The 24772-nt window shown below is 46.9% G+C and overlaps 1 protein-coding gene across 2 annotated transcripts; it reads right to left on the bottom strand.

Moving 5' to 3' along the window:
- Positions 1–828: 828 nt before the first annotated feature.
- On the bottom strand, positions 829–16954 carry MRAP (melanocortin 2 receptor accessory protein). 2 transcript variants are annotated; one of them, XM_067737302.1, is made up of 3 exons: positions 16631–16954; positions 3671–3797; positions 829–1459 (listed from the first exon to the last, which is right to left on the bottom strand). In XM_067737302.1, exons 1-3 carry the CDS (start codon positions 16734–16736, stop codon positions 1096–1098), a joined length of 597 nt encoding a protein of 198 aa, XP_067593403.1. In that variant the 5' UTR covers positions 16737–16954; the 3' UTR covers positions 829–1095. The 2 variants fall into 2 exon arrangements, with proteins under 2 accessions (XP_067593403.1, XP_067593404.1); XM_067737303.1 differs by having other exon boundaries at positions 3678–3797.
- Between the last annotated feature and the right edge of the window lie 7818 nt (positions 16955–24772).

Genomic DNA, 24772 nt, shown 5'->3' with positions numbered 1-24772 from the left:
CGCCACCAGGGAAGCCCTTTTCTGGTTTTTTTAATGACTTAAGATTTTTACCAAGACAAGAGTAACGCTTCTGGGCATTTGTCCCCTTCCCACAGTGGGGCTCATCGTCTAGAAGACAAGGAGCATTTACCTCCCCTATTCCCTCGCCTGCAAAACACCCACAACAATATTCTTAGAATGTCGTGAAGCCAGAGTCCTACGTTTAGATTCAAGCTGGAAAGCCCATGTGGTCCTTTCTGCCCTCTTTCTGCATCTCTGGAGCCCATCAGTCTCCCTTCCCCCATCTTCCCTTCTAACCCGCTGTCCCCCGGGCTGGCGAGGCCAGGCCTGGCCCTCACCTTACAGGATTATTTTTCAGTCACTTGGGATGGGGGGCGGTGAGGTGTATGGGCTTTGTGGTATGGTGCTGGCACCCTGCCAGGGGCAGGCTGTCGGGCACTAGAGAACTACGTCCATCGGGGGTCTCGGATCAGACGTCACATGAAGTCACACAGCACGGGATCCTCCTGCCACTCGGGCTTAAGCCTTGCCTGCTGTGCCCGACTGCCCTGTCCGGGGAGACGCCGCCCTGGGCTCTGTCTGTGAAAGGCCTTGGGGAGGTCGGAGGTGTGGCTCAGGTCCCCTGCCCACAGTCAGCGAGTCTGGCCGGGCACACACTGCCCCATCTTAGTGACAGTGGGTGTCAGCGGGGGATGGAGGGGGACCTGGCAGGCACTCCCTGGGCGTCCTAAAGAAGGTGCAGATCAGCCAGCGAACTCAGAGTTGATAAAAAAAAACATTGCAGAAGTAATAGCAGAAACTATGAAGTGACATGGTAGAGATCAGTGAATAGTTTTTAATCTTAATTCATACATATTTTACTTTTCTATCCTTCCCAAAGCAGCATGAGCAGTAAATAGGCAGGTTAAGTGCACTAAAGGAAACGAGCAATATTTGGGGCCTCCTCCCTCGGCCAGATGGGCTGTTGCCAGCCTTGGGTAAATGCATACATGCGCCCCCTTGTACAGTCATTCTTGACCTAGTTGCACATCGTGCTACCTGTAACCAGGCTTTCAGAGGGCACGTGTGTGTCCAGGTTGGTTTGAGTTCCCCGGCTCACTCAGCAATGGCCCTGGTTTGGGTTGTTGGTTCTACTGTCGAGAGGTTCTGTCTGCAGGGGAGGCTCACTGGGCTTGAAGTTCCTGACATCAGCTGGTGCCGTGCGGGTCCCCATCGAGGGCCAGTTCCCAGAGAAGAGCAGGGTGGCCCTGGGGGGTGGAAGGGGGCCGAGGTGGAGGGACTCTCCTGCTGCAGCTGCTGGACGGGGCCCGACGCTCTGCCACCTGGTTCCTCGACCGAGCTCGGTAGAGGCAGCGGGGTCCCCTGGGGGGCCCCGTGGTGCTGGGGTTGCTTCCAGACACAGAAGGGGAGGTTGAGGCCGAGACTCCAGGGGCACGTTGGGTGGTGCTGGGCATTGTTCCTGCGGACAGAGCAGAGGGAAGGAAGCGTCCAAGCTGCCCAGAGAACTGTCCTTCCCCGGGTTGGGGAGGGGACTCCCTGCTGCACCCTCCTGCCTGGCCAAAGCCTGCAGGGGAGAGTCACAGGGCGAGAGCCCCTCTGCCGGGGAAGCAGGCCCAGGGCTGGGGGGGGGGGGCTCATCCTGGCTCACCAAGGCTACCACAGTGGAGAAATGGAAGAGAAGAGGAAGTGCTCGATGGTGACCCTGACCTTGGGGCTTTCCCTCTGACCTCATGTCACAGATTCACAGCTGGTGGAGGCAGGGGTGGGCGGATGGGAGGGGGGGAGGTTGACCTTCCGTCCATCCACGTGTTTGAGTGTAGCTCATCTCGTGTCCGTACCTCATGCCAACTTGTATCTGAGCCAGAAATCCATCCTCCCTGGATGGACCCTCCTGCACTCGAGGTGCTGGGGGCACAGGACACATCCCGCCTGCCTTTAGTTTCATTAGTGAAGTGGGATGATAACTGCCTTGTGGGTATCAGGATGAGATGAGGCCATGTACCGATAGCTGTCTAAGCTAGAGAACTAGTTCAGATGTGGTTATAATTGGAACGTGAATGAAGAAGGCCAGGAAGGGAGCACGAGGGAGCTAAGCCCTCCTTCCAGATGACTCAAATGATGCTAGCACAATCTTTTTTTTTTTTTCCATCATGGAAAGAACGACTCTTTGGGAAGCAGCTCAGCATTCTCTTTCCTAAGTCTAACTAAGGATCTATTTGGCAGTCCTGAGCATTCCTTGTCACAAAGTTCCTGGAGAGCATTTTCTGTAGTAAGCCATGCGGCCAGTCAGGACAAAGAGCGTCATTATTTTGCCCTGTGGTAAAACTGTAGCCCAGAAGATGCTAAAACCCCTGTGCCCACCAGGCTGGGGAACCTTCCGCTGGGAGGTAGCTGAGTATCCTCGCAAACTGTCCCTAGCACAGGGCTTGTTCCAAGTCACCGCAGAAGAGTAGAAAAGAAAGTCAATTTCATTAGTTTGTCCCTCGGGGATCTCTTGGGGGTAAAAATCTGCTTAGCTTCAATGTGAGTTCTGAAAACTGAAAGAATGGATTTCTTCATTGCTCGAAAGCTGGTCCCCGCCTCCCACATGTGACCAAGGGAACCAGAATGACCTGGTGTGTGTAGACCCGGTGCATGAGACACTATGGACAGGGCGGGTGGACGAGGGGATAGGAGAGACAGGCCCCTCCAGGCAGGTCTGTGAATCCGCAGGCCCTCGGGGAACTGGCAGGGGGACCCCATCAGGCAGGGGGGCTGCCCTCTGATTCTTTCAGGGGCTTGGAGGCTCCTCTTCCCCTCCTCTCAGAACAGCTCTGCCCACCTCTCCCTGCTCCCAGCTGCCTGTGCTGACTCATGGTTCCCACATCCCAGGAGTTCTTGGTCCATCATGGTACCCAGCCACCATCTTCCTCTGGCCCCCTCAGTGCCTCGTGGCCCCAGCTCCCCTGCCAGGCCATGTGTCTCTAGGGGCAGTGGCCAGCCCTGGACCAGCCATCTCTGGGTTGGTTGCCCACCCCTGGTCCCAGGAGCTATGGCAGGGAGAGAGGGGGTATAGGGCCCCTTGTAAGCATTGTCCTTGGGACGGCGGTGGCTGTGTTGGGCGGATTCAGCTGGAAGGGAAAGTTGGGTGCAGGAGGCCAGTTGCGTAGCACAGGAGAATTAACATACAACGAGCTCGGCTCTAGTGGCTACTTGGAATGCATAGATTGTGCCTCCAATTTAACTTCCGCTTCATGGTCTTCAACAGCTTCACTGAGTTATGGTCTACACACCACAAAGTTCACCCGTTTAAAGTTTATAATTCAATGGTCTTTAGTACGTTCCCTGAGTTGTGCGACCATCACCACAATCTATGTTGGAATAGTTACCTCGTGCCCCAGAGAAACCCTGTGCCCCTTAGCAGTCAGCCCCACTTACTCTGCCTTCTCCCAGCCCTGGGCAACCGCTAATCTGCTTCCTGTCTGTGGGTTTGCCTCTTCTAGACATTTCACATCCAGGGAATCACACCACGTGTGGTCTTCAGTGCCTCACCTCTTTCACGTAGCACAGTGTTTCCAGGGGTCATCCACGTTGTGGCATGAATCAGGGCTTTATTCCTTTTTATGGCCAAATAATATTCCACCTGGGACATACGGGTACCCCCTATTTAGCCCCTCACGTGGCCACTTACCACATACCTCCGCCTGTCCTTACTTTCCTCGTCTGCGGGGAGGCTGGCCAGGACATGGACAGAAGCAGCAGGAACAGGAAGACCACGAAAGCTGCCAGGCTCACCCAGAAGGCGATGACGATCGAATCTGTGGGAGGCAGACACGTGTCTCCACGTCAGTGTGATGTCACAGGGCCCACGGCCGGGAAGCAAGGGCCCCCATGTGCTGTGGGGATGGGGCTCTGGGGCTAAGTCTTCTTGGCTGTGATGGGGGGTGGAGGTACGGGGGCAGATTTTTCCATTAATGATAACCTTGGGAAGGAAACGGGCAGCAGCAGGGACCTGGCGTTTTTCCCAGGGCCACGGGCCTCTCGGTGAGTTTAGGGGGCTTATTGAGGGGAAAAAACAGTGAATGAAGTTGGGTGACACCTCATGGGTTTGCTTTTTCAGCTGCTACTGATGATCAGAGAATGGATTTCCCCTCCTCCCTTCCTCTCGGGAGGGAGAAGAAAGAGCTGTGAGCAACTTCTCGTGGCAAGACGGCCTCCCCTCCCCTGTGAGGGCTGCAGCCCCTACCAGCCTGGTTAGGGACACCTTCAAAGACCCCAAGATCAGAGACTTAGAAAAAAAGATGTGCGCTAGGCAACTGTGCCAGCCTGCCGCATGAAGGGCCAGGCCCTTCCCGCTGTGGAGTTGTCACCCGAGGTCTGCCACGGCCAGCCTGCTAGAGGTGGAAAGAGCCGGTCCCTTTCTTTCCGAGGGACAGGCCTAGCTGCGGGGCAGTGGCAGGAGGAAAAAGCACTATTGCAGCCACTACTCTGGCTGTATCTGTGGCCGGAGGTGAAAGTACGCGGGGAAAACGGGAAAGATGCTTAGTCTCTTCTGGGCCCTGGGTAGATCCTGGCAGGTCAGGAGGTTCCTTTCTCTGAGACTCTGGGCCTGGAACTTTCGGCAAGTTGCTAGGGAACTGCAGGGGTATAGTTTCTCCTGGGGGTTGTGTTTGGCTCTGGGCACAGAGGACCAGGCTCATAATTAGTGTCTGCAAGTATCTTCTCCCAGACACACTCATGCCCCCAGGACAAGATGCCCCAGACCAGGATATGCTAGGCACCTACATGTGTGACCAAAGGAAGCCACTGAAGGATAGTAATCAACAGGCATGTATTAAGCACGTACAGGAGCCAGGCTTTGCTGGGGGCTGTTAAGGATTCAGAGGGGGCCAACCTGCCCACCAGAAATCGCTGACCCCCTTCAGGATGCTGCATCTCTCCCCCAGCATCCTCGGCACTCCTGCTGCACTGCCTGTGCCAGCCGTGCCCTGCCTTCTGCTGGGTTCTGTTCAAACAAAAGATGTTCTTGTGATGGATTCAAATGAAAAGATGTTTATAAATGGGTGAACAAATGAACAAATAACTGAATGGAGGACTAGAGATCTATGAGTCATTTGTGGGGTAAATAATAGTAATTTAGTAAAGACCGTTACCACTGCCCTCTATGATCCAAGACAGGTAGAGGGAGAAACTGAGACTTTGAAAGAGTCGATTTTAGGTCCTAAAAGTGTCGAAAACAGGTAATAAGGAACAGATGCAGTATCTGCAAAAAGAATCCTGGACCTCCACCACCTAGTAATGCATCAGCAACTCGGCACTCACACTGAAGAGAGGACAAGGACAGCAAAGCTTTGCAAGGACAGCAAAGCCCCCCAGGCTGACTCTCACATCCTCTCTGCTTTCTGTCCCTGACCTGAGAAACCGATGGGGGTGCCCTAGAGCAACAGACTGTTGTAGGGGCCCTATGGGCTCCTGGGAAACAGGAAATGAGGTTGTTGCCATCCGTCTTAAGCTTAAGGACTTTTTAAAAAAAATTTTATTGGAGTATAGTTGATTTACAATGTTGTGTTAGTTTCAGGTATACAACAAAGTGAATCAGTTATACGTATACATATATCCACTCTTTTTTTTAGATTCTTTTCCCATATAGGCCATTACAGAGTATTGAGTAGAGAGTTTCCTGTGCTGTACGGTAGGTTCTTATTAGTTATCTATTTCATATACAGTAGTGTGTATACGTCAATCAAAAGAAGCCTCTGGGGCTTCCCTGGTGGCACAGTGGTTGAGAGTCCGCCTGCCGATGCAGGGGACACGGGTTCGTGCCCCGGTCCGGGAGGATCCCACATGCCGCGGAGCAGCTGGGCCCGTGAGCCATGGCCGCTGAGCCTGCGCGTCCGGAGCCTGTGCGCCGCAGTGGGAGAGGCCACAACAGTGAGAGGCCCGCGTACCGCAAAAAAAAAAAAAAAGAAGCCTCTGACTTCCTTAGTGTTCCTTGCCTGCTCACTGTGTATTATTCCACAATACCTGCTTCGGTTCAACTGTGTCCCAAAGAGTCCCAATTTATTGTATAACCCTCAAAGTATAAGAGTATGTATGTTTTCAGAAAATATGGTTTGGGATTTTTATTGTATAAGGAAGTTTCAGATTTCTGCAGACACTAACGCTCTTTTACTTTCATAAAAGTAATGCAGGATTTGAGGTCTTTGGCACCTACGTAAGTTCCGTCAGAGCCTCTAAGAAAACAGCCCCCAAAGCTGAGCAGTTGAGACGCCCCCTCCCCTCTCCCAGGCTCCCCTCCCCCAGGCTCACGCTCTCTGTCCCAGCCCTTGGTCATTATCTCCAGACGCTGAGCAGGAAATGAGACGTTACCGCTCCCAGAACACAGCGTCTTCAGAGAAGTGAAATTTTCATTTCGCCAGACCAAAAAGGCGAACAGTAGCCACTAGCTGTTTCCTGTACCACATTCTATTTCATCGTGTTCTGTTGAAAAACACGACCAAGAAAATAGGGTTTTTTCCTCTTCTTCCTGAAGGTTCAGCCTAAGTGCTTGAGAGAACGTTTTGTACCAAGGGTGAGAGCTGTCATTCCCCAGTGTTGGAAATGTTTAAACATCCATGGGCTTGTCTTTACAACAAGGAGCACCAGGCTGGCTTGACAAGGAAACTGGTCCAGCCACGGAAAACTCCCCTTCCCTTCCCTCTTCTCCAAGGCCCTAGAATAAAATGAACCCCAAGGTTTTTCCCTTCTTGGGGAATAATAACGGGGTTAAGGGCCTAGGCTCTGGAGGCTAACAAATTCTGACTTGGTCATTTCCTAGCTTTTGGATCTCAGGCAATCTTTTTTACATCTCTAAATTTATTAACAGATAAACTCCTTATCTGTTAAATGGGGATAATAGTATGTGTTTTTTGGCTGTTAGGCAAATTAAATAAAATAATATGTATATGCAATGTACATGGCACAATTCCTTGTTTAATGGTCGTGAACCAATGTATAAATAGAACTAATATTATTTCAGTTACGAGGGCTTTGTGGCAAGTAATATCACAGTATCCTTCAAGCTCACTAAAATGTAAGCTATGAGTGAAGGTAATTGTAGCATAGACTGCTGGCTGTCAATCCTAATGTGTGCTTTCACATGCTTCCATAGTAATAGAACCCCTCCTTCAGCAGATCACATGGCTTCCTGGCATGAAGACTACATTTCCCAGCCTCCCTTTCAGTTAGTAGGGTCATGAGACAAGGTTCTGGCCAATGAGATGCGAGTGGAGCTGTTACAAGACGGTTCTAGGAGTCCTTCTGCAGAGATGGCTGGATTTCTAAAACCCATGTCCCTTCTTATGCCCTTACTCCATTTTGTTGCCCAGAACATGGATGTGATGGCTAGAGCCAGGCTCGGATGGCAGGGATGGCAGAGATATGAGCTAGAACAAAGCTACTTCTTGAAGATTTCATGGAGCTGACATACCATCCCATCCTTCAAACTTGTACATGAAAGAGAAATCAACATCTGTTTTATCTGGAACTCTGTTAATTTAACCAATTTTCTCTATTGAATCTGTAAAAAAATTGACTTTTTAAATGAACATATCAAAACTGACAAATCCAAATGAATGCGGACCTTCAAAATAATCATCTGCTCTCTTCCACAGTCATCTAAATTTTCCTAAAATACATACGATGATCAAACATTTATAAATTCTTCTTTTGCAATTACCTTGAAGGACACATACACACACACACACACCAATTTTGCTACTTTATGAGATATTTTATTTTTGACACCCAGCTGGTATCAATCAGCTTAAGTCCATTCACCTGATTGGTTTCTGGGTGATTCTTAACTATTTCTCAGAAGCAAATCCACATACATAATTTATCTCTGTGGACATTTCATAGAATGTGTCATGGCCACCAAAGTCATTTCCAAAGTAAGAGTTCCAAGCAGTTTTTGAGCAATGACAGACTCATTCAAGTTTGGCAGCTCCACATGGGGCTAGCTAGATGGGAAATTTGTTCCAAGGTAAACATACTCATATCTTTGTTTAAAAATCACTTTCACTGCTTACGTCACGTCCATGGAACTGACCATTTGCTGAAGACTTAAACATCATAATTAAAGTTGTAACCTGAACTTCATCCCTCCGACCAAAAGAGAAGAGTTATATAGAGGTCCTTTGTTCAATCTCTACCCTGAAGTCTATGCATTGTGTTCAGAAGAGATTGGTTAGTGGTGTGTTTTTCCTCTCCTAGCTGTCAGAGAAGCAGATGAATAGACTGCCTTATTATTATTTACTTTTTAACACCTTTATTGGAGTATAATTGCTTTACAGTGGTGTGTTAGTTTCTGCTGTATAACAAAGTGAATCAGCTATACATATACATATATCCCCATATCTCCTCCCTCTTGCGTCTCCCTCCCACCCTCCCTATACCACCCCTCTAGGTGGTCACAAAGCACCGAGCTGATCTCCCTCTGCTATGAGGCTGCTTCCCACTAGCTACCTATTTTACATTTGATGATGTCTATATGTCCATGCCACTCTCTCACTTCATCCCAGCTTACCAGACTGCCTTATTATTGAAGCCGCCAGAAGCAGTGCATCAGCAGAAGTCAATATGGGCCATGACGAATTCTTCCTAACCTCTAATTAAAGGAAGAAGACATACTGACCTGAGAGGTAACTAATACAGCCGTAAAGCCAGACACTACCCAAGGAAAATCAACTCATCCCACTCCTCCCTGCAAGGGAGTACTTGAGTAGCATCTGGAGACTCATGGTATTAAAATAATCTGTATGGTTGCTATAAGACTGGAATATGGGACTGTTTTTTTCTCCTAAGCTTAGCCGCTGAAAAGGGAACAAATAGAAGATCAAACGTGTCATCAGTCTGTTCAGGCAGGGTCTCAGGAAACAGATTTGCATTTTCCACCTTTCTGACAGTGTTGGGAAGATTCTTAACCTTTCCGTGAAACAGAAGCCACGTCTGAAAAATCACAAGGGTAACAATCCTTGTGACGTCCCTGTAACAGAATCACACCAGATTTTAAGCCATCCTGGGAAAGGGCAACCCACAGCCTTCAAGTCAGCACTCAATGCTCATAAAAGTATATCTAAATCCCTAGACGTTTCCAATTATCTGCCCAACCATGATGGAATAAATTGCACTGTCTGGGCATGAACACAAAAATCTTAAAATCCTTCCTGCTTGTTAGGTTAACACATGAGCTCGGGGATTTTTGTCTTCTATTTTTGTCTTCTCTACTTGACACAGGAGTTGAACCCAGCCTGGACTTCACCATGTCTACCAGCTGCCCTAGGTGACCTTCTAGTGAGACGATCTGAGCGAGAGCTTTGCCTCTTTGCCCAAAGCATTCCCAGCATCTTTCTGTCTTTGATGCGCACCCCTGCAGAGACCTGGGATATGATGCCTTCTGATTTGTTTGACTGGGTTGGCGATCCAGCCCAGAGGAACTGGCAGGGAGAGAAAGTCACATCTGTCAGTAAAGGAGGTCACCTGCTTGCTGTGGTTGACCTCTGTCCCCCCTCACCTGGACTCACGCTTACCTTACTGTACCTTCGAAGCCAGGTAACAGAGCATCCCTGAGACTGCCCAATGCTGCCTTTTGCTGATCATCACAGAAAACAAAAGTGACACAGTGATAACGGGAGCACAGAGATTGGATGAGGAACATTGCTGCTTTTGCATTTTTTAGGCTTTTTCTTTTTTAGTGAACTTTTTTGAATTCAAATACTAAGGACAGAAATAGGCGAGACATCTTTACTTAACACACAACAGTGGAAGAAGTTCTTCTCTCCCCAAGGCCACTGCTTATAAGAGCAACATTCTGGAAACATTCTATATGCTCAAAGATACATATTTCTAGAACACCATGCAGCTATTTGCAAAATTTTTGTGAAAGAATATTTAACAACATGGGAAAAGAAAATACTGTGAGGTCAGTAAGAGCAGGGTACAAAATAGCATACACAGCCAGATCTGATTTGAAATATATCTAGGAGACAGGATGTGCATAGTGAATTCTCTCTGTCTGCTTCAGCTGATGGCCAAGACAAAGGTGCCACTATAGACTGAATGTTTGTGTCTCCTACCCACCATTCATATGTGGAAGCCCTAATCCCCAGTGCAATGATTTTTGGACGTGGGGCCTTTGAGAGGTAATTAGAGTTAGATGAGGTCATGAGGGTGAAGCCCTCATTAGGATTAGTGACCTCATAAGAAGAGAAAGAGACACACATACACTCTTTCACCATTTGCACCAAGGAAAGGCCTTGTGAGCAGACAAAGAGAAGGTGGCCATCTACAAGCCAGGAAGCAAGTGCTCACCAGACAGAGAATCTACTGCCACATTGATCTTGGACTTCCAGCCTCCAGAACTGTGAGAAATAAATATCTGTTATTGAAGCCACCCAGCCTGTGATATTTTGTTATAGCAGCCCAAGGAGACCAAGACAGGGCTTGACTACTTAAAATCTGACTTGGTGATGCTTAGCTCTGAGGAATTTTCTTTAGAGACAGTGGATAGTATTAGGAGTCCCCCAAGACCCTCATCTTGTAGGAGAGGGTGCCCTGCCCTCGAGTCCATGGAGACAACCCAGGGCATTCCCTATGTGTCTGTTGCATACTTCCCAGCCTGCAGATCTGTGGGAAATAAATTTCTGTTGTTTTTAATCCACCCAGTCTATAGTACTTTGTTATAGCAGACTGAAAGGACTAATACAGGCTGCTGTAACGAAGTACCACGTCTGGGGTAACTTAAACTACAGACATTAATTTTCTCACAGTTCCGGAGGTTGGAGGTCCAAGACCAAAGTGTCAGCAGGGTCGGTTTCTTCTGGGGCCTCTCTCCTTGGCCTGTCTTTCACTGGGTCCTCTCATGGTCATCCCCCTGTGTGTGTCTGTGTTCTAATCTCTTCTTACAAGGACACCAGTCGCTCTGGATTACGGCCCAGCCTAATGACCTCATTTTAACTTAATCACCTCTGTAAAGGTCTTATCTCCAAATACTGTCACCTTCTGGGGTACTGGGAGTTAGAACCTCAACATAAGAATTTGGTGGGGGGACGGGGGACACAATTCAGCCTATAACACCCAGGAAGGACAAACTTGGAAGGGGTTCAGACCTCCCTGGAGGAGATGTGGTTTGGCCACTGGATGGCAGAGGGGTTGGGTCATTCAGCCAGGCCTGAGTTTGCCTGGAGCTGCTAGACAAACCATGGAGAGCCCTCTGGAGGCCTGGTGGGTGGGTGGGGGTGTTGAGGGGGAAGAGAGGAAGATGGAGGAGTTGTGGCACCTCCCCCACCGACCACAGGTTGCCCGGGGGCTTTGGTTTCTTTGTCTACATGGCTGCAGAGAGGTTATTGCCACACCGAGGCTGCAAGATCTCAGGGAGACGGTGTTCTGGGCCAGGGACCGGGGCTAGTTCCCCCAGACGTCCCCACGCCCTCACTGCTGAACCCCCAGCCCCGGTGCTCCAGCGGTGCCCTCCAGAGCCCTCTCCTGAGAAAGCCTAACACGTGCTCACTTTAAAGAAAATTCCATCGTTGATCACAGAGCCTATTTTGAAGGGCGCATTCAGAGCTGAGAGGCAATAAATTGATAATTGGTGCAAATATTCATCATAAAAATTAATAATGTGTGCAAGAGCAGCCTACTTCACATTAGTTTATTCATTCATTCAGCAAACAGCTATTGTGTGCCTACTGTGTGCTAGGCACTATTTAGGAGCTCGTGGGGGAGAAAGAGAGAGAGAGAGAGAGAGGTGGACAAAGGTTCCTGCTCTGCTGGATCTGACATCCTGGTGAGAATCTGCCCCCTGATCATGAAAAGTGTCCTGGGAAGAGTCCTGAGGCATCAGAGCTGGAATTTAGGTCGTGGCTCTGTGACTAGTCAGCTGCGTGACATTAAGTAAGTCACTTGGCCTCTCTGAGCCTCACATACTTCTATTCCCATGGCTGTAACACCGGAGCACGCTCATTCGTTCATTTATGCGGCCGCTCCCTCCTATACTGTGAACTCCTAAGGGTAGGGATCTTTTCAACTTTATGCTTCCAGCCCCAGCACATGGCTGTTTCCTGCCCACGTGTCACCACTACCCTACCGACCCTCACATTTATATGTTCACCAGAGCCATTTTCTTAGCAAGCAAATCGGCCCTTGTCTCTTCCCTGCTTACAATTTTAAATGACTCCCTGCAGTTTACAGGGATCCTCCAAGGCTGGCCTGCAAGAACCTGGCCCCCGGGGATCCGGAGCTCATCCTTTGTCACCCTTCCCAAAACACCGTCCCGGAAACACATCTTTTACCTACAGGAGAGTAACTGTTCTCTACCCTGCGCCAGCCCCCTGAGTAGCAGGCAAATTCTAATCGATTTTTTGGACTCAGCTTTGCCACATCTTCCCTGGGAAGCCTTCCTTCACCTCACAGGTGTCCTTCCCTGTGCTCTGTGGGCAACTTTTGCAAATCTCCAGCCTAACACCGTTAACTGAATAAACGTTTATTACTGATCAGTATCTCCCACTTGACGGGACAGTTGAGGATCAACAGAGTAACCTGCTTGATCTCTTCCTTGAGCCAGTGTCATCTACAAAAGGGGTCTGGTCTAGACTAAGAGAGACTCCAGGGACCAGACGCAGCTCATCAGCATGGAGTGGACAAAATAGCTCTCATGCACATTTGGGGGGAACTGGGAACATTTGAATATAGACCGGAGATTAGATGATACTAAGAAATAATTGTTGAAGAGTTTAGATGTACTGTGATGTCCTAACTTTTAATAGTTTCCTAAATTTGGTGGAGGAGTGTCATGAGGTCTGTAACCTACTTGGAAATACATCATCACAAAATAGATCAACATGGTAATAAAATAAAATAGTTGTTGGGCTTCCCTGGTGGTGCAGTGGTTGAGAGTCCGCCTGCCGACGCAGGGGACACGGGTTCGTGCCCCGGTCCGGGAAGATCCCACATGCCACGGAGCGGCTGGGCCCGTGAGCCATGGCCGCTGAGCCTGTGCGTCCGGAGCCTATGCTCCGCAATGGGAGAGGCCACAACGGTCAGAGGCCTGCGTACCGGGAAAAAAAAAAAAAAGTTGTTAAAAAAAAAATCGAGGACATGGATTTAGTCCATTTGCTTTTATACTTCCAGCTCCCAGTGCAACTGTCTGACGTGTAATGTATAGTACAGAATTTTGATTGTTGAATTAATCATGAGCAATGGCCAGAAGGTGGGAAAAGGTATGGAGTGTTTCTGGTGCGGAAGTGGATGTCTTTGAAAAGATTGAAAATAAAATTGACAGTTCCTAATTTCAGAGGGACTACCAGGAGGAAAAGGGGGCTTAGACCTATTGGGGAGGGCAGGGGCAGGGAAATGAGCAAAGGGCACATGGTTGAGCCTGGAGTCCCTCCTATGCAGGGACGCCGTGAACAGTTACACAGGCTGCACACTGCTCAAGGGACCCCACCTGAATGGGTTGTGATTAGCTGTGTGCCCAAAGGAGGAGGCTTTTTTCTAATTTTTCTCTACCATGGGGGTTAGTGGCAGCCCTGTTCCTATGTTTGTGGGGCTTGAGGAAGGAGAGGAGAATTAAGGTGACCATCCGATGTGCCTGGGTTTCTCAATATGCATCCATGGGACAGTCCTGGGCAAACCTAGAAGGTTGGTCGCCCTCAGTACGGCAGCAAGAGAAAGAAGAGATTGAGGAGATGGAAGTGAAGATGGAGAGAGACTGAAACCAGGGGGCAGAAGGAGATAAGCTTGTATGTTGATGTTTTCCAAAGGGACCAGAAAATGGAGTCATTGTCACCAGCTGATAACACAACTTCCCACAAGCTCGGTGGCCTGTCCTCCCCACCTGAGCTCTGCTGAGCACCCACTGGACCCAGCCTCATACAGTTACAGACAGGCCCAGGGAGGAGAGAGGGCACCCAAGGGAGTTCTCAGTTTCCCCTCAGCAGCTCCAGGCAGGAGTCATTACAAAACAGCACACAAAGTAGGAGTGCAATTGTATGTGGGTGTATAGGTGTGTGTGTATGTCCAGGCATGCACGTGTGTATGTGCCTGTGTGCACATGAGGATACGGACACAGAACCACGCTAATTGGCTAGGCACCAAAACGTTAACACTGATTTTTTTCTGACTGGTAGAGTGAAGTCATTTATTAAGGAGCATATCAACCTTTAAAAAATATATTTAAAAAATGTGGTCAGGGCTTCCCTGGTGGCGCAGTGGTTGGGAATCCACCTGCAAACAGGAATAAAGGATCCCAGAAGGAGCACCTCTCCCTGTGGGTGTCAAAGATTCCTGATATCTAGGGGTTGGGTATAAAATGGTATCTGATATCCATTGTAATAAATCTGGAGTTAACATTCTAAGACATTAGGATACTTTTGAGACAGAATATTCTTTTAAGATGGATTTTTAAAAAAATAAATGAGATTTAAAATTTTTCTTATTTTATTTTTTTAATTAGTTAATTAATTTTTGGCCACACCACCACATGGCTTGTGGGATCTTAGTTCCCCGACCAGGGATCGAACCTGGCGCCCTCGGCAGTGAAAGCACCGAGTCCTAACCACTGGACCGCCAGGGAATTTCCTTAAGATGGATTTCTTGATAGAGTTTAATTTATTTGTTTGGGGTTCCAATAAGCTGGGTGAGTTTCTTCAAATTGTAGATATCATGTTTTCTATTGTCTGTATGCAGATATGGGAGAGTTATTTTGTCAGTCCCCTAAGATGCATAACTTGAATCCTTGCTATGAAAATACCAATCGATGTTTACTCTTCATGGGAGAGATGACCCAGCAACTGGCTTCCGCCTGTAGGAGTCAAAAGCCGCCAACATCTAGCTTGTCTGGGGGGTGGTAAGGCGGTGACTTGTCTCTCTGGTGAGATTCCTCGCTGAGATAATCTTTACTGGGTTTGGGAGTTTGAGGAGGAATTTCTTATTTGATCTCATTTCTAGCTCCCCAGGTTGTAAACTTCCAACTCTAGTTCAAGTGTGCAAGAAAGAACATCTCAAACCTCATACACAATTTAGAGAACACCAGCCGTTTTTGTCAGAAACGGAAGTTGTTTGTGGGTAAGGGGGGAAGGGCAGAGGACTGAGATCATGTGTTCTAAGATTCTAGAGTTGCAAACGGTCCTCCCACCCAAAGCAGCTGGGAGACTCTTTGGAGCCCAGGTGGTGGCTGAGAGGGGTGTCTGGCATACGAAAGGACAGGAGTGTCTGAAGCGGAGCCAGAATTTTATTTAATTCGTGTTAATTTTAAAAAGTCTTTCCTGAATGCAGATCTACATGTTGTCCAGATCAATATGTATCCCGAAGTTCTGAACTTTTGATAATATACTTATGTGGGCTTTGATTTCAAATCTGCCACTTTCTCCCTATTACTATATGTCTTCCTTATTGTGAGTCGTAGGTGAAAAAAATCTGCATTTTAATGTCATGATTATATACCTTGTATCAGAAAACACACGCCAAATCATTTTCCCCCCAAATGTTTTGCTACAGTGTCAGGGATACAGGAAGTCCTCAGCAAACATGAAACAGAAGTCCTCAGCTTCTGCAAGTTGTAAATGAAACAGGAAACAGGAACACTTCCTAACCAGACATTCTATAGGACTTCCCCCAAGGGCCCTGCCAGGGATCTGCCTCCTTTTATTAAATGATACCATCCGAGTGAATTTCAGTTTCGAGCTGGTGTGTAACAGACTATCTTTCTTTTCATACGAGAAGCATCCGGTTCCTTCAAAGGACTGCGTTCATTTTTTGAAGGACATAGTGTGTGATGGTAGTGAAATCCCAAGGAACCCAAGGGACTTCAGAATAGGCAGAGAGGATGGGCTCCTGAAACTGAGACTTTGTTTTTGTTTTGTTTTGTTTTACATGTTCATTCACTCAGTCAACTCATTATCTTGACTGACTAGCTGGAATAATCAGAGGAGATCGCTGACAAAGTACCAAGTTACGCAAGAGATAAAGGCTGGGCTGGGGCAAGGAGGAAAAGGATGTTTACTTCTCTGGTTGTCCTTCCTGAGACTGTGAAGATGAAGCACTGGTGGGTATTTTAATAAGAATTAGTAAGTCACACATCTTAGGAGTGGACACAGTAACTCTCTCCCACATCTGTATAGAGACAACAGAAAACGTGAAATCTGCAATTTGAAGAAACTCATCTAGCTTATTGGAACCCCAGACAAATCTAACTCTATCAAGAAATCTATCTTACCAGTAGATTCTGCTCCCAAAGTGTCTTAGCTTCTCAGGAGGTTAGTTCCAAACTTATTACAGAAGATAACAGGTACACCCGCCGCCCCCCGCCATTCCCTTATATCCACGAGCTCAAGTCATATTCTGGCTTCCCGGTGGGCATCTGCTGTAGTTCTTAAGTGAATGGAGAAAAGTCATTTGGGCCAACCCCCAGCCTCTGCCCGGCCAGCTTTCCCAGTTCGGGACTCACCCCCAGCCTCTGCCTGGCCAGCTTTCCCAGTTTGGGACTCACCCCCAGCCTCTGCCTGGCCAGCTTTCCCAGTTCGGGACTCACCCCCAGCATCTGCCTGGCCAGCTTTCCCAGTTCGGGACTCACTCCCAGCCTCTGCCTGGCCAGCTTTCCCAGTTCGGGACTCACGTTTGCTGGCCTTCAGCTTCTTCTCATCCACGGGAATGAGGTCCAGGTAGTCCAGGTAGTATTCGTAGCTGTCGTATGCGGTAGAGGCATTGGTCCGGTTGGCCATGCCTGCAGCGCTGGCAGGTGGCCCCTGCGGAGCTGCTCAGAGCTCTACCAGGAGGTTGCCCGGCTGATTTCTATAAAATCATCCAAGTGTGTCTGTGGGTCTCCAGGCTCAAGGTCTGCCCACTTATCAGAGCCGCTGGGCTCAGAGGAAGGTCAGAGGGGTGGGCCTGACATCTTCAGTGTTCAAGTAGAGCGTTCCATCCTGCCCTGCTTGACGGAACTCCAAGACAAACAGAGCTACAAGGCTGGAGCCTGCAGTCCCAGTGCAGTTCCAGGTTGGCCCTCAGCGTCAGGACAGGAAAACAGATCCCCCAGGGCCCCTTGAAAGGCAAGATGTGGTCTACGATTGGAAAGGACAGTCACATTCTACCTTAAGTACTAAAAAGTTAATCAGCAAATCAAAAGCCTGTCAGTGCCCTTGACTTGCATTAAGGCAGTGCTTGGTGCTATTAAGCAACCAGCAAATCACTGGCTTAGATTCCTTATCCGAGGGCCTGAGTGATGTCAACCCTGAACTTGCAACCTCTCGTGTCCACGTCAGCAATTAATTAAACCAAAAGAACACTCCTCTCCAATTGAGCACACTTCCCAGCTTTCATCTGAGCCCCCAAGAAGCAATCAGTCAGTTGCCTCTGTTCAGACAGGCTGTTTTTTGTGTCAAGATCCCACATGGACTGTGCTCTTGGGAAATAGGGCCCCAGGGTGAATAGGGTTCACCAGCCCTCTGCTGACGACACACGGGACAAGGATTCTGCTGGTCAGGGCCTGACTCCAAGTTGTACACTCACTTTTCTAGGAGCACAGATGCAGTCAGGAGGAACATTCTTCCTCTCATTCCAAGTACTGGGAATGAGAAGCTCTAAATGTGAGAGGATCCCTAGAATTAGTTACAAAATCAAAATGCACAGAATGATGGGGACTTTCCCTCCAATATATGAACTTTCCCGTCTTCTTGATTCAGGTCTACACTGCCAGAGGAAAGCTGGGCACTAATGGTGTAGACAGTGAACCCGGATAACTTCAGGCCCACCTGGGGGGCCTGCAGCGTTCCACGGGGACCCCTCCTCCTGAACTGAACCTCGGTGGTTCAGTCGATTAGAAAGGGAGAAGTGAGCTCCTGCGTTTCCAAAGTGAGGAGATGAAAGATCCACTTGAAAAGACACTCCGTACAGCGTGCACGTCCTTGTGCGCGTACGTCCAGCTGTTGCTGTGCGCGCTGCTGTGCACGTGCCTCCTGGGAGTCCTTGCTTAAAGGGACAGTAGAGTGTGGGGGACACAAGCATGGATTCTGGAGCCAGGCTGCCCACTTTGCATCCTAGCTCTAGCTCTTCCCAGCAGTGTGGCCCTGGACGAGTGACTTAACCTCTCTGCAGCTGGCTTTCCTCATCCGTGAAATGGGCATGACCACAGCATGTGTCTCCCGGGCAGGGGGCGGCGGCGGGGGGGGGGGGGGGGGCGGGACTGGGAAGTATGGATGGGCACAGCCAGGCATGGGACTTACAGCAGCCTTGTCGGTAGGAGGCGCCCGTAAATATAAGCTGTTGTTGTCATCTGCCAGCGAATGTGGCCTTTCCTCCCACCCCACCATGCTTCTTTTCTCATTTCTCATCCTCCGTCGAGTCCATCTCCTCTTCATCTCTACTCTCACCCCCCTCTCTCGTAATCCATCCATCTCTTTCTGTGTACAACACCAACCTTGGATACAGATGAACTCCTTCTATTTCTTGCCTGAACTAGTCACGGTCTCCAGCTCTCTGCCTGTCCTTTAAGGAGAACCTCTGGTAAAAAGTTTCCCAACCTCAGGTTACCATCATCATCCACCAGCACGCACCCATGTGCACGTGCGTGCGCACACACACACACACGCACACACACACACACACACACACACACACACACACACACACACACACAGTATTTTCCAGAAAGTTAAGTGACATGTTCAGGCTTACCCAGCCAATTAGTGATTGAGTCTAGATAAGAACCTGTGTCTCCCAACTCCCAGTCTGCTGAGTGCCCCTTGGCACTAGGCAGTCTTCATGGACGTGACTTACAAAAAGCAATTGACAAAGAACGTCATGCTCTTAAGACACAGGCATGGATACAGGGAGGAAGAAGAGACAGGGACTCCTTCTCCGCTGGGAACTGAAGGTCAAATGAGGTGACCTAGGCTATTAGCAGCAAAGAAATGTGACCAGAGAGTGGTTCAATTTCAAGGCTGAGTGAGATCTTGTTGATAAAAAGATAAAGATAAAGGATCTCTGACTTTTTTTTTAAATTACTTTTTTATTGCAGTATAGTTGCTTTACACTATTGTGCTGGTTTCTACTGTACAGCAAAGTGAATCAGTTGTATGTGTACATATATCCCCTCTTTTTTGGATTTCATTCTCATTTAGGCCACCACAGAACACTGAGTAGAGTTCCCTGTGCTATACAGTAGGTTCTCATTAGTGATTTTTTGGGGTAAATTTATTTATTTGTTTGTTTGTTTATTTATGGCTGCATTGGGTCTTTGTTGCGGCACGCAGGCTTCTCATTGCGGCGGCTTCTCTTGTTGTGGAGCATGGGCTCTAGGCACGCGGGCTTCAGTAGTTGCAGCACGTGGGCCCAGTAGTCGTGGCTTGCGGGCTCTAGAGCGCAGGCTCAGTAGTTGTGGCGCACGGGCTCAGTTGCTCCACGGCATGTGGGATCTTCCCGGACCAGGGCTCGAACCCGTGTCCCCTGCATTGGCAGGCGGATTCTTAACCACTGCGCCACCAAGGAAGTCCAGTGATCTATTTTATACATAGTATCAATAGTGTATATATGTCACTCCTAATCTCCCAATTCATCCCACCCCCACCTTTCCCCTTTGGTATCCATACGTTTGTTCTCTATGTCTGTGTCTCTACTTCTGCTTTGTAAATAAGAGGATATCTGACTTTTAAGGATGTATTGAAACAAACAATTATGCTGCCAGCTCTACCTTAATTGGGGTCGTACATGTTTTCACACTTTTAAGCAATTTAACACGTACCTGTCCAAGTCACTATAATTTTTTCTTTTCTCATTTTAAACTGAGGAGGTTGGAAGGTTGGAGTCAAGGGGATTTGCAAAATTGGCAGGTGGACTGATGCAGAGTGTGAGAATAGCTGAGTCAAGAGGGAGTGCTTGCCCCTTTCTCGGCCAATCCCTGGATCTTCCTCCTATTCGGTTCCTTCAAGTGCAAGTTCCCCACGGCCCAAGACAACTTCTCTGATCCTGCCGGGCCCCAGTGACTTTCCTCCCCTTAACGCTAATCACATGTATTTGGCATCACTACCACCCTTTAAAAGACTATTTTAAAATTGATGTATAATTAAATGCAAACACCTTATGTATATATCTTGATGACTATTACACACACAGAAACATACACACACGTGAGCATCCTCTAGATCAAGATACAGAACGTTTCCAGTGCCCCAGCAGGTTCCTTCGGGATCCTTCCTGGTGGATGACCAGCCTCCACTCTTCAAACACACCAAGGAAACTGCTATTCTGATTTCTATCATCACAGATTAGTTTTGCTTCATTTCAAACCTCATATAAATCTAATCATGCACTACAACATGTACCCTTTTGTATCTCACTTCTATTATTCACCATGTTCTTTTTTTTCCTCTGTGGTATTCCATTGTATGAATATTCTGTAATTTATTTATCCATTCTCCTCTTGATGAACATTTGAGTTCTTTTCGCTTTTTTGGCTATTATGAATAAATGGGCTATGAACATTCCTTTTCTAAAAAAATATTTTACTTATTTATTTTATTTGATTGCACTGGGTCTTAGTTGCAGGAGGTGGGCCCCTTAGTTGAAGCTCACCGGCTCCTTAGTTGCGGCATGCAGTCTCCTTGCTTGTGTCAATGGAACTCTTAGTTGTAGCCTGCACATGGGATCTAGTACCCTGACCAGGGATCGAACCTGGGCCCCCTGCATTGGGAGCATGGAGTCTTATCCACTTCACCACCAGGGAAGGCCCCCAACATCATTCTTTTTCACATATGTGGTGGACATAAGTACTAATTTATATATCAGGTATATATCAGGAGTGGAATTGATGGGGATAGCTTTACTAGGTATAGCTAAACAGTTTTCAAAAGTGTCAATACCAGTTTACACGCTCACAGGTATATATATGGAGTATTGCAAAAATGCCTACAATCCTCTTCCTTATACACCCAGTGACTGTATATTCTCTTCACATTAAGAAATGAAGCAGATTCCTCCATTTTTTGATTTTGTGACTTGTTTTGACTAATAAATAGGACGATTAAGTTTTGTAAGTTTCAGGCCAACATATTAGGCCTTAAGGCCATGTGCCCACTGTCCCGGACCCCTGCCCAGTTACTCTGTGAATAAGCAGAAGCCAGCCTGTTGGGTGATCAGAGACGTGTTGCCCAGTCAACAGCCAGCTAATGCCTAGGGCTGGAGCGCTCCAGCTGACCAGCCGCTGACTGTAGACCCATGGGTGAGCACAGCCAAAATCCAAAGAACCCCCAGCTGAGCCTGACTTAAATGGATGATCAATAGAATCATGAGAGTTTGAGCTAGCTGAATGGTTGCTCTTTTTTTTTTTTTTTTAATTAATTTATTTTTGGCTGCATTGGGTCTTCGTTGTTGCTCGCGGGCTTTCTCCGGTTGCGGCGAGCAGGCCACTTTGTCAAGGTGCGTGGGCCACTCCTTGTGGTGTCTTCTCCCGTTGCAGAGCACGGGCTCTAGGCGCGCGGACTCAGTAGCTGTGGCTCGCGGGCTCTAGAGTGCAGGCTCAGTAGCCGTGGCACACGGGCCCAGTCGCTCCACGGCATGTGTGATCCTCCCAGACCAGGGCTCGAACCCGTGTCCCCTGCAGTGGCAGGTGGATTCCCAACCACTGAGCCACCAGGGAAGTCCCGGTTGTTCTTTTTTGTTTGTTTGTTTTTAATTTTTTATTGACGTATAGTTAATTTACAATGTTGTGTAGTTTCAGGTGTACAGAAAAGTGATTCAGTTATACATACATATATATATATATGACTGTATATAAAAAAATACATATATTTTTCAGGATCTATTCCATTATAGGTTATTACAAGATATTGAATATAGTTCCCTGTACTATACAGTAGGTCCTTGTAGTTTATGTATTTTATATAGATAGTGTGTATCTGTTAATCCCAAACTTCTAATTTATCCCCCTCCTCCCACCCCTTTCCCTTTTGGTAACCATAAGTGAATGGTTGTTCTTTTAAGCCTTTAATTTCGGGGTGATTTGTTACACAGAAAAAGGTAACTGATAAAATATGAGATTTCCAGTTGCTCCACATCTTCACCAACTTTTGTTAGTGTCAAATGCTTAAATACTCTGGTAAGGACCTACCACATTTTAAAATTCACTTCCGTACATGCCCTTACTTGCTTAACTGCTTTTTAAAGTTTTTGAAGACAAAGACCATGCTTTACACAATAACTATAATATCAGTATTTGCTGATAGCGTCAATCATACTAAAAGCTTTCCATGAGATAAACAAAACTTATTCCTAACAACCAGAAACGTTAAGGCTGCAAAGAATGATGTAACAGCTGTCAGCTAATTCAGGTTCTTGAAGTAGGAAATTATGAAATTAAAAACCCATCAAATAGTTTTCAATAATTGTGGAATGGTGCGTATCACACTAACCAGCCCACAGATAACAATTATAAAATCTGGATGAGATATGATAAAGCAACTCTTTGGAGGCACTGGAGAGTGACTGAAAGCAGGCAGAAACTGAAGGGAAGCCAACTCTTGAAAAAGGGAACGGCACTGGGTGACGTTTGTATTTATACAGCAGTTTCTCTGCTTGTATGTTTCCTCATTCCTCATAGCATGGAATAGCTTGAACTCAAACAGAAAACAAAAGTTTCATTGGCTCGAGGAGTCAGAGGACAGAGCTTGGGGCAACAGACTGAGTAACTGGAAAGTGGTGAGCTGTGACAAAGCGAGAGAGTGGCATGGACGTATATACACTACCAAACGTAAAATAGATAGCTAGTGGGAAGCAGCCGCATAGCACAGGGAGATCAGCTCGGTGCTTTGTGACCACCTAGAGGGGTGGGATAGGGAGGGTGGGAGGAAGGGAGACGCAAGAGGGAAGAGATATGGGAACATATGTATATGTATAACTGATTCACTTTGTTATAAAGCAGAAACTAACACACCATTGTAAAGCAATTATACTCCAATAAAGATGTAAAAAAAAAAATTACAGAAAGTGGGAGGAGGGGAGTCCTGGAAAGTACAGGGTCACAGAAGAATAAACCCTCAAATCTGTGTGTAAACATTGCTCATATCCTTGGCTATGGTACAGAACCAACCCGAAAGCGATCATGATAGCCAAATCTGGAACAACTTGAGCAAAATCTATAGTTAACAACAGTGTTGGATTATAACCCATAGGATAAACTAAATATCCATGAACCCACACTGATATAAATAAATGACTTAATAAATGGTAGAGAAAGAATGGCCCTTCCTAACAGAAGAATTATAATAAATAAATGGAGAAGTAAGGATGGAAGTAGAAAACCACCACGAGAACACCATGGTAGTAACTGTTGGCAGGCAAGATCCACTGATGGATACTGAAGTTAGTGGGTAAAAGTACTTGAAGAAAAACTACAGTTGCATAGTTTAAAACATATGTACTCCAAATTATTTATTAGTTACACAGATAAAAACGATAACTTTACAATGAGAAATCCAGCAGATAACACCTTACACAAGTGATCAAGTTACCATCATCAGTTATAAGATATAGTGACATCATGTACCCACTGAGGAGAGCATAGCACCTCTGCAGTATTCTTGCTAAAATGCATAAGCTCAATCTAATCATGATAAAACGACAGGAAACACCACATTGAAGGACATTCTACAAAATAACTGACCAGTCCTCTTCAAAACGGTCAAGGTGATGAAGGTCAAGGAAAAATTGAGGAACTATCACAAATTGGTGCAGACTAAAGAAACGTAACAAGTAATGCGACGTAACAAGTAATGCGACGTAACATTCTGAATTGGCTCCTGGATCAGAAAAAAGACATTATTATGTTGTACCCCTTAAACGTACACATGTTGTATGTCAAATATATCTTAGTAAAACTGGAAAAAAAAATTTTAAAAATTAAAAAGGACATTAGTGGGAAATCTGGTGAGATCAATATAAAATCGATAGCTTCGTTAATAGTATTCCACCAACGTTAATTTCTTGGTTTTGCTGATGCTGGGAGCTCTTTGTACTATTTCTGAACACCTCTGTGTGTCTTACATTATTTCAAAATATAAATTAACAAAAAATCCTTGGGTCACTCCTGAGCTGTATATGTGCAAGGGGAGAGTCAAAGGAGCCCGGTGGAAAGGAACAACTGAAAAGCTGAAAGAACGGAATGGAGATTTCAGCTACCTCTCATTTCAGGAGAAGCAGAGTCTGGAGTCTGAATCCAGCAAAGTTAACTGCCTGTAGATAAAAAAATCAACACTGCAGAGTTTGATAATAGAATCCAGAGTCTCCGTAACATGTCATCCACAATGTTCAGTATACAATAGAAACACTAGAATTACAAAGACATAGGAAAGACGTAACTTCTCTCTAGTCTGAAGAAAAGGAAGTCAATTGAAACCAGCACTGAGATCATCTAGATATTGGAATTAGCAGGTAAGGACCTTAAAGCAACTATTACAAATATGTCCAAATGTCTAAAAAGAAAATATAACCAAAATGAATGAACAAATGGGGGAATCTGAGCAAAGAAAGGGAAACTGAAAACAAAAACAAAACACAGATGGAAAGTCCAGACCTGAAAAAGTACGGCATGTGTAATGAAAAATTCTCTGGATGGGCTTAACACAGAATGGAGATGGTAGTGGGCACGGCTGGGGAACTTGAGGAATGATAATCAGAACATTTTCTATCTGAAAAACAAAGAGAAAAGAGATTTAGAAAATAGACTCTGTGATATGTGGGATAGTATAAAGCATTCTTGCATATGGGT

The sequence above is a fragment of the Pseudorca crassidens genome, chromosome 5 (assembly GCF_039906515.1).
Source record: "Pseudorca crassidens isolate mPseCra1 chromosome 5, mPseCra1.hap1, whole genome shotgun sequence".
Taxonomy (NCBI): domain Eukaryota; kingdom Metazoa; phylum Chordata; class Mammalia; order Artiodactyla; family Delphinidae; genus Pseudorca; species Pseudorca crassidens.
The sequence above is the reverse complement of the archived record's forward strand: the minus strand, read 5'-3'. Positions and strand labels throughout refer to the sequence as shown.